This window comes from Schistosoma mansoni (assembly GCF_000237925.1).
Source record: "Schistosoma mansoni, WGS project CABG00000000 data, supercontig 0292, strain Puerto Rico, whole genome shotgun sequence".
NCBI classification, from domain to species: domain Eukaryota; kingdom Metazoa; phylum Platyhelminthes; class Trematoda; order Strigeidida; family Schistosomatidae; genus Schistosoma; species Schistosoma mansoni.
The window spans coordinates 34,171-44,672 of record NW_017386149.1 but is presented as its reverse complement, the minus strand read 5'-3'; the positions used below and the strand labels follow the sequence as shown (position 1 = coordinate 44,672).

The following is a 10,502-nucleotide window of genomic DNA, read 5'->3' as shown; positions in this document are numbered from 1 at the left end:
AATCCAGTCGATCAACAGGAGAAAGAGAAAGGGGGAGAGTAAGCAACCTTTCTTGACACCAGTCTTTTCTTTGAACGAGTCAGCGAGCTGTCCTCCATGCTCGATTTTACAGTTTAATCCATCATAGGAATTCCTTATGATATTGACTATCTTCTCGGGTACGCCGTAGTGTCGAAGAAGCCTTCATAATGCTATCCTGTCCATGCTATCAAATGCCTTCTCGTAATCAATGAAGTTGGTGTAGAGTGATGAATTCCATTCAATTGATTGTTCCAAAATGATCCGTAGAGTTGATATTTGGTCTGTACACGATCGATCGTCACGGAATCCAACCTGGTGGTCTCAAAGTTGGGCGTCTACGGAGTCCTTTATTGTGTTTGACATCCTGTTGAAGACTTTTCCTGATATTGAGAGAAGAGTGATGCCTCTGCAGTTATCACACTTGCTGAGATCGCCTTTCTTTGATATTTCGATCAGAAGTCCTTCTTTCTAGTCTGTTGGTACTTGTTCTTCATCCCAAATCTTACTGAAGAGAATGTGAAGTATCTTTGCAGTTGCTGCTACATCTGCTTCCAGTGTCTCTGATGGAATGTTGTGTGGTCCTGCTGCTGATTTTTGTGGCCCAGAACATCATGACATGTTGAAGTTATCACCTCCTTTATCCCTTTACAGTTGTTTTCCATGGTAGTTCCCTCTCCATTGAGTAGATCGTGAAAGGCCTGGAACCTGTTGTCAATATCCTGAAGAAAAGCTGTATTAAACTTTTGTGATTTTATCCGCCTAGTTGTCCAGTGCTTCTTAAGTTTCATCTTGGCGACCAGCAAGTGATGATCTGATACTATATCATCTCCTCTCCTGGTTCTTACATCCTTATCGTCCTCCTGAACTTTTTGTTGATGCAGATATGGTCGATTTGGTTCTGCATATTGTGACCCGTTGACGTCCATGTGGTTTTGTGAATGCGTTTGTGTGGGAATATAGTGCCGTCTATGACCAGTTTAGTGGAAACAAAGGTTTGTAAATCTCTCACCATTTTCGTTCCTTTATCCCAGTCCATGTCGTCCCATAATGTCTTCATATCCGATGTTGTCCATTCCAAACTTGTCAGTTAAATCTCCCATAAGAATGTTGTGCACTTCTCGACGACTGACTACAACCTATCGTAGAATTGATCTTTAACGTCTTCACTGTAGTCGTTGGTAGGCGTATAGCATTCGATGACGTTCTTTGTTTTAAAGGAAGCTTTGGTGATCCTTGATCCATGGGATTCCCATCCTGTAAGTGCTTTTTATGCTTGTTTGAATAGCGTCAGTGCAACGACTTGTGTATGTGGAGCATTTTCTTCTTCATGGCCTGAGTGTAATATCAGCCCACCTGAAGCTAGTCTTTGTTGGCCAACCTGCGTCCAATGTGTCACACTGATCCCAAGCACCTCCAGGTTGTATTTCCTCATTTCTACAACACTTTGGATGGCTTTCTCGGTCTCCCACATTGTACGAAAATTCCATGTACCTAAATTAATGTTTGCTCTGGTTGTTAGAAGGGGCATCATGCTCGTGGCTTCCAAAGGAACTCGGCGTTCACCATGAGGCGTCATAACTCTTCGAAATGAAGACCTTCTGACTCCCACGGTAGAGGTTAAATGGTTTGAATAATTTTTTCTGGTTAGTGTTTTCTTAGCGGGTTAGTTTTCTACGGGGTGGGGTCGCTAACCCCATGCTCAACCCTCCTCCTTTATCCGGGTTTGGGACCGGCAGTAGCCCCCGGACGAGCCACAGGCGGAGTTTCATTAATATATACAACCTTTAAGTCAGATACTTCGTTTTCAAAACAACCTATTCTCCAAACAAGGCTTAGTTCATCACATTTACTTAAAAGTGAGTATGTTCTTATATGATGTTGATGAGTATGATAATGAGGGCATACAGGGGAATATGTTTATGTGATGGATAAATTGTACTTAATACAGTATCCAAGCTGTATTTGTTTCGCTACCAGCGGCAACTGCTCCCTCCATCATTGTTTTGTTTTAGCCATACTATCCAATTGTGTCCCAACTGAAACGAGTATTATTTGTAAAGTGTCAATAAGTCGTTAAAACCAGTTTCTGGTGGCCTAAGTGAGTATTCCCTACCATCAACCATCGATTTCCTATCCGTTCTTGCTTCATGATGGTATTTGAATATCGACATTCGTAAATATTGGATTTATTTGCTGCAGCTAAGAATTTTTATTTTATTTATACACATAAATATTGGTACAAGGAAGCACCAGATACATATGCGCCACACAAATCTCATTTGATTTGTGTGAGGGCTGTGATACTGCCCAGGTGCCCAAACTGAAGCAGGTGGTTTTCTTAGGGGACCACACCTGGAGCCTTCGATCTAAAGGTCTGATCCAAAAGGCAGTGGAGCATCGTGAGGCGATGCATTACCATGGTAGCCGGTGACCAACAATTGGTTCATACGCCATTCGTTCCTTCAGGATACTGGAGCCCATATGCACCATTGGTTTGGAATGAGGGTTTTCCAACTCCCCTAGGTGGACTTTCCGTGTCCACCAACCCGGTTAAAGCGCCGGACATTCGCTTTTTGTCCTCTCAATTTCGGAAACAACACCGGTGCCACGAGAAGGCAGTGAGTAGGACTTCCCTGGCAGAGGCTATATTACGCATGGCCATGTGAAAGTATTTCGAGAGGGATAGCGGACTCTCCCCACTCTCGGCCATACCAGGGCATTTGAGAATAAATGCCAGTAAACTGTATCAAAATGTGTAAATTTCGAGTGTTTATTTGGCTTTTATGGACTTGTATCAACAGCATTGCTAAATAGTCCATAGGCGATTGTTTGCTCCGCCCCCGTTAGAACATTCATTGTACACCATATGATTACTCAAATGACATAAGTTACTATACAGTATTGAGTCCTTCGTTCACCCTTGTTGAGTAACCTCGTATAAGTAATCACAATTTATGAATTAGGTTTCGTTTATTTCGGTTTATGAGATTTAACAGATCGATCTCCCAAGCTGCAAGACACTTTTCAACTCCCTATTAAACATATGTAACTGAACTATCTTAAAACAACATAAACCACCCATCATCAAACAAATAATATTGGGAGATGCGTAAGAAAGGGAGCATCAATGCGGCCTTTTCACTGTTTGTATCTTTGGAAATTAGTCGGTGAACTTTCTATTGTTCTAGAGACTACTCTGCTCTGGTCATATTTACCTATAGTATACACTGATTGTTTCCGTAGAGTAATTCGGCAACTTCATGTTACTGCTCTTTTCGTGGTCATAATAATTGGTTGAGAGAATTATCGTTGCTATGAAACATCGAGATGAAAGCATAGAATGTTTAGGTAAGGACTATCTGGCTTTTGCAGGAGGTTGAGATAAATACACGTTTTCCAAGCCCTTTAAGGTAAGTAAGGCTTGAATATCACTCCCGCAATGTGGAGCACTGCGTTCAAGGCGATATATAATCAAGTAGTATTTCTGGTTTTCGAAAATAACTGTGTTGTTTGAAAGATATTTGCAGGCTGAGCCGTTGTTTTATGTGAGAGTGCTGCAACGATGGGTTGTCTTTAATCATAAGAATTAGGTGCTAGCTCTTATTCCTGACGTTAGTTGAACGGGGGGATATTTCTCGCCTAATTTATGAAAGGACCATCTGATAAGAATTTTCAGTTTGTATTGGAGGTCTACGTAGGCATGATTTAGCGCTCCTAAGAACTAGTTACACGTACATCTCCGTTGTAATGCAATATACTTTGTAACCAATTATGTAAAATCAGAGCACTTAAGTAGAAACAATTGGTGTCCTACTTTATCGTGTGGTGACCGAAATTTTATTACTAGCGTTCCAAAATACAAGCAGTCATTTGTTCGTGAGTCTAGTCTGCTCATATAGAGATATGAACTAAATGAAGACAAGTAAATGACCGGTTGACACTAACCATTAAGAAAATGATTCAAGGAGTGGTGGGTAGGTATGCATGATGGTGTAGAGGATTCAAGACCGAGAAGATAAGCAGTGAGTGAGTACGAATACTTGTGAATGATTTTGAACCCTGTTATCTAACGTCTCCAGCCACTAATCACGATTGTCTCACGGACCCCATTAGTCTGCACCTACCAACATGGCTCAGACCAATAGCCAGAGGCTTTGTTTTGGTCTCCCATGGCTTACTAAAACCTATTTTCGTTTTACATTTGGAGGTAGATAATTATTATCCAAATGTTACTACATTGTTACTCAAGGTGATTAAAAACCTACAATTACCGAAGAAGACCATTTATTTACTCTATTCAAGACCTCCTGGGTGCAGATCGATCGCTGATGACAAATACTAATGGAAATACCGGGCAGTCGTGAACACCATTTGAGGCTAACATTTCGCAAGTTCTGATTTGTCCAAAAACATCTAAGCAAAGTAGCTTCACGAAGTTCATGTACTTTTATGGTACGATATAATGACAAGCACCGACACTGACTCCTTAGACTCACCGAGACAAATGCCCGATGAGATTTTCGAGACAAGTGAAGTTAACGACTTATTCAACTGTATTAACACCAATACCCTCCCTAAAAAATATCGCTTTGCATTCCCATTGACAACAGTTAGGTAACCTCTTTCGGTTCGCCAAAGACCCTTCAGAGAGTACATAGAAGCCAGTTGAACAGTATATTAGACTGCACTTCCCATTCGTCTGATCCCCTGGACTGCGAGTAGACAACTGTCACATTCACTTCTAAAACTGGCTTACTTAAACCTGACTTCTCGACCAGTAAGAACCGTTGTTTAGGTTTACATTCTCCCTGCTTTTAACATGTTTTTGATTTTGCTGTATACTATTAGCGACAGCGTAAACGCTCGCCTGCATTATATTTGAGCTGTCGTTACTTACCGTTATTCGGGCCTCAAAGATATTCACCTGAACCTCCCTTGACCAGTGAACAATATCTTCCTAGTCCTTCACAAGATGAATCGCTACAACACAACCGAGTAGTTGCTAGGCTAATTCTTTCTTGAAGGGTTCATTAACATCGGAATGACCTGCTTATATAACTTTCGAGTTGAACTAGAATTCACTCATCCGCACATATCTTGATCATGGAATTATATAACCCCAATTGTTTTGTGTATAAACATATTAAGATTAATACACTGGAACACTACGTTTACATAGTGATATTTAGATATTAATTCGACGTACAGTCAAAAGTTGAAAAACCAAATAGCACCACTACAACTGCTTTTCAAAATAAAGCCAGTTTCCTATCACAACGACCAACCAGAATCAAAGACTCGACACTAATTTACATTGATAATCAGTTAAATAGATAGGACAAATACTTAGTCATTTATTATCGCAACTTAATGACTAACGTAGGAACTTGTTAAACGATGGCTGGTTACATGTGGTGTATGACAACTAAGACTGTGGCAACTAAAACGACTGCGTGCCATATACGAAAGTTACCTAGAAACCAGTTAATGACTACCGTGGACGTCCACGTGATGCCGTTGATTTATGGTACAATCATTTATTTCGTCAGCTAACTTCGTTTACTGCCAGTCTGAAGCAAACAAATTCAAAACTCTCCGCATACGGACTTAAGGTAACGGGAGGGTAGACTATTCTGTGCTTTGTTAATACATACAATGCCTTTCAAAAACTTTATTGTACCACGTAAACAGTGCTAGGGCTATCAGTAAGCCCTCTTCAGTAAATAATTACAACCTCGCTTGAAATAAAAAGGCGTTGATCCAATCAGTACATTATACATATTATTGTTACTAAGCCATTTGCCAAACACGAATGAGATTGTCTGAGAACCCAGCAAACAAAGTTTGACCATCAGCAGACCATGCAAGACATGTGCATGAAGGTGTTGATTGTTTAGCAGGCGAGCTTCCTGAGATTAATTCAGGGCGTAGATCGTCAGCTAAGACCTTGTTTTCTAAATCCCATATCTTGATGCTGGACCCAACTGCAGCACAAAGCCAATAACGATTAGGGGAGAAACATAATGCATTGATTATTCCTCCGCTAGGTAGGGTGTACAGGAACTTATTTAATGCTAAGTCCCAAAGCATGGCTTGTCCATCCTTTCCTCCGCTGGCACACAGAGAACCATCTGGTGAAACTGTCACCGTGTTGAGATAACCAGTATGTCCGTAATGTGTTGTGCGCAAACTACAGTCACTTAATCCCCAAACCTGGAAAAATGAATGACAAAATATTACACCGCTTACTTTTACTTGCTTGTCCCATCCGCATGTAACAACAATAGGGTGGTCTGTGTTTGGGGAAAACCGGACGCATGAGATCCAGTCAGTATGACCGCCATCGGTGAATACATACTTGCAGTGACCCAAAGTATTCCACAACCTTGCAGTTTTGTCTCGTGACCCACTGACTATTTGTCTGTTGTCTGCACTGAAAGCAACACTTAAAACGCTTTTTTCGTGTCCACAGAACCGACGAGTTGTTTTCCCAGTCTCCAGATCATACAATCTTAATGTGCTGTCCCATGATCCCGATAAAGCGTATAATCCATCCGACGACATAACCACGTCACTGACGAAATGATTGTGTCCATGTAAAGACCTTACAGGTACTCCATATTCCCCAGATTCTCGCCTCAAGTCCCAAACAATAAGGGATTTATCTGAAATTTCTACTTCAGTAGTTAAAAATACCTCGAGAAGCCGAAACAAGAAGATCCGGCTGGGTAGCATTTGTCGCTATCTGCGTGACCCATCCACGGTGGCCAGACAAAGTGCCTCGGAAAACCAACTGTTCATTCATCCCTGTAACAACGTGCCGAGTAACGTAACCGCGCGAGCAAGGACAATCCAAACCGACACAGTTTTCAATAATCAATATCTTGGATTCAAAAGGTTCAAATGGTTGCAAACGGACTAAAAAAAGTTCCGCTTAACGGGTTTCCGTATCTAGTAGCAGTGGATCACCAATACCTACAGGCAGGAACCTAGGTGTACTAACGATGATAGAGGAAAAAACAAAATTGGTGAATCATAATAAGATATTATCTTTAATCCCTAAGAATAGGTCAAGTTTCTTCTTAAAGGACTCCTAAGAAATCGCCTGGACTCGCTTAGTCGGCAGTGAATTCCAGCATTTGACTACTCTTATGGAGTAAAAGTTGTGTCTACAGTCCGTTCTGTTATGTTCGGTCTCTAGATTCTGGGCGTTACCCCTTACGTTTGTGGTGGAGCTAAACATAAGTAGGTGTTCAAGGGGATATCCAGAAGTATTCAGGATGCTGTAATTCATAAGAAGGTCACCTCTAAGACGCCTACGCTCTAACGGGTAAAGGTTAAGTGATTGGAGGCGCTCTTCATAAGGTTTGAATTTGAGTCCCCGAACTGATTTCGTGGCTCGCCGTTGGATACGCTCCAGAGTTACCTTATCTATTTGGAGTGAGGAAGGAAATACTATGTTTCCGTACTCTAAATGTGGACGGATAAAACTGTTGAAGATTATGTGGAAAGTTCTTCCGTCAAACTGGCCAAAAATGTGCCACAATGTTACCAGTGTAAGGTTTGCTCACATTTAGCGTGAGACTTCAAGTCCTAGGGTACCAGCACTCCTAAATCTCCTTCGCCTTGGGATGCTTCTAGAGCGAAGTTTCCTAACTGCAGTCTGCAGCATGTCGCCGATGGACAACCTTACACTTTGAAGTGTTGAAGGTGAGTCCGTTGTCGTCTGTCTAAATTTGAAGTCGAGTCAGATCCTCCCGAAGTGCCAGCATATCCTCTTGGTAGCTTACCACTATCCAAAGTTTCACATCACCAGCAAAAAGTAGTAAGTCGGACGATACTTGTTGTGGATCGTTTATATAAATCAAGAAGAGAAGAGGTTCTAGTATTGATCCCTGAGGGACCCCAACAGGACATTCCATAGCCTGAGAGAAAGTGAAGTTAACCCTGACCTTAAAGTGTCGATTTTTTATGCATGAAGTGAGCCATTCAATTAGAGGTGGTTTGATACCCAATCGTTTGAGCTTATTGACAAGACATATGGTTGATCACATCGAAAGCTTTTGAGAAGTCAAGGTCAGCATTTCCCTTGTGATCAAGGATGGTTGTGTATCTGTCCACCGCAGTCAGGAGGTTGGTTATACAAGAATGACCCTTCCTGAAACCATGCTGTTGGGGTGAGAAGTTTATGGATAATAAGTAGTCGTGTATACCATCGCACATCAGGGACTTCATGATTTTTGAGTTTGTAGAGAGAAGAGACACCAGTAGGCAACTTGAAGTTTCGCTGCATCGACCCCACTTTGAAAATCGGTGTGATGTGAGCTAGCTTCCACATTTCCGGTAGTTTGCACCGACTAAGCGAGTGTGAGAACATCACCCTAAGCGGTGTTGCCAGGATTGAAGCTGCTTCCCTCATTTAACCGGGCCAGGAGAAGTGTTTTTCTTAGGTACTGAGGTTTCCGGTACACGAAATCATCACTCAGGTTCACTTCCAAAAGTCCTGTGCAGTTGCAGATGAAGTTTTCATCAGTGAAGTTGATGTGGGTCGCTTGAAATTTCCGAGTGTACTATTTTGCCAGAAGATAGGTGACATCATCGTCGTTGTTGGTTGCTCTATCAGGACCTAGCAGTTGAGAAACTCTGGTTTCGGCTTGTCGAAGAGAAACTGCACGACGGAATAAGCTTTTCCGATCGGAGGCAAGTTTATCGAAAAGCTTTGTCTGGTACTGAAATCTGTCTTCTCTTATCGCCTTTGTGCATATGTTCCTTACTTGTTCGAATTGTCTGTACACTCTGTCGTTGCCAGCTCGTTTTCATTCAGCCCAACAATACCTTTTGAGGCTTAGCAAACGAAGAGTATGGTTCTTGATGATTGTAGGTTACTTGTAGCTTTTGGAGACCGTTTAAGGAATTGACTGCTTTGTAGCACATAAGACCGTGTGCAGTAAGAAATCCGAAACAACATCCACTTCAAGTTGATGGTGAAAATCCCAATCCATCTGCTGTAGATGTTTGACATATTCAGTATCAGTCAGTGGAAGCTGTGATATTTCTTTGCATTTATTTTTTGATATTACTATACATTCCCGGTCTTTTTTTAGCGTTTTATGAACAAAACAGCATGACTGAATCCTAACAATATCCAAACACCCTCTGAAAATTGAGATGTGAACGACCAGGTCCCGCGCTCTCAGGAGTTGCCGAAATTCTAATCAGTGCAAAACGTTACACAACAGTTTATATATAGTCTCTTCATACTTGTCGCGCACTTAAATATAGTTTTGATCATCAGCATATATTATCCGATGCATGTTTCGTGATGATGTCACGAATCGACGAAGTTGGTAGAGTGTACTCAACGAGTCTTCAGCATAGACTTTTAAAGTTTTTACTAATAAGGATATAAGTTGCGTTCACTTTTCAAGTTCTTTCATTTAGTATTCCTGTGAAAACCAAGTTTCACCTTGCTAACACCACCAGCTAGAGGAAATGTCACTTATTTGGATAGTGTTTCAGTCATCAAGAGCTTTATGAGAAAACCAGGATCCCACCCTGAGAATGCTTGACTGTAGTCTAAGGGTCTGTAGCAGTAAATAAATTAAAAAAACGAATAGTTCTGATGTTGACTCTGACTTGATTTATTTCACTAAACACACTATAGTTGATGGCCCGATCATGCATCTCTCGCAACAACTAGTCAGTTTAGGTCACATACTTCTTGAAATATGGACTACGTCTCAACTGGGCCTTAGAACCCTTCCTCTTATGGTAGGTATTTCGACTGGGTCTGGGGTCCTTGCTTATAAGTGTGTTACGGACAACAGCGTTGTAATGCCCTTGATTTCCATGACGTCTTTAAATCTTTTTTTGATGACCAAATTATTATTATGTGTCAATATGTTTATCATTATTTGCGAAGTATAATTATAATATGGGATCTGCGTTTAATAGTAATTTTGAGAGATAACCGTTGGAAAAACTTGGAGCGCCTGTCACTAACCTCATATCTATCTGCTGACTTTTTCCTATTTCAAATACACTGTTCTAAACATTACTTCGGCACGAAACATACTTTCAGGTTAGACTCGAACGGCTGCTTATTTGTATATCACAGAATTGTTTGTTGGTGGCCACATTGCAACTTGATCAATAGCACTCGATCAGCACTAAGGACTTGACACGCATGACATTGATCACCACCCAGTGATCACCACCCAGTGATCAATCAATTGTGATTACATCTCAGTCCTACAGGAGGTCGGTCGCGGCCAGAATAGCTCAGTGGTAACGTCTCTGAGTGTGAAGCTGAGTGACACGGGATCGAATCCGTCAGGGAGCATCAGTTCCCTCAAGATTACAGGTACACCTTGCTGACGAGTGCCAAGTAGCACGAAACCCGGGTCTAGGGTTTCCTGTTGACCACCTCCAACCACCATGTTACCTTAATATATATAGTGCACGCAGTGTCGAGCCACCTA

At 41.5% G+C, this 10,502-nt stretch overlaps 1 protein-coding gene across 3 annotated transcripts; it reads right to left on the bottom strand.

Moving 5' to 3' along the window:
* Positions 1-5,678: 5,678 nt before the first annotated feature.
* Smp_102040.1 (receptor for activated PKC, putative) lies at positions 5,679-6,864 on the bottom strand (the record flags this gene model as incomplete). Of its 3 annotated transcripts, none has more annotated exons than XM_018792422.1 (3): positions 5,679-6,234; positions 6,271-6,686; positions 6,718-6,864. In XM_018792422.1, the coding sequence occupies 3 exons, from the start codon at positions 6,824-6,826 to the stop codon at positions 5,812-5,814; spliced, it is 948 nt and encodes a 315-aa protein (XP_018644455.1). The 3 variants fall into 3 exon arrangements, with proteins under 3 accessions (XP_018644455.1, XP_018644456.1, XP_018644457.1); XM_018792423.1 differs by having other exon boundaries at positions 5,812-6,234; positions 6,277-6,686; positions 6,718-6,826; XM_018792424.1 differs by having other exon boundaries at positions 5,812-6,234; positions 6,271-6,864.
* Between the last annotated feature and the right edge of the window lie 3,638 nt (positions 6,865-10,502).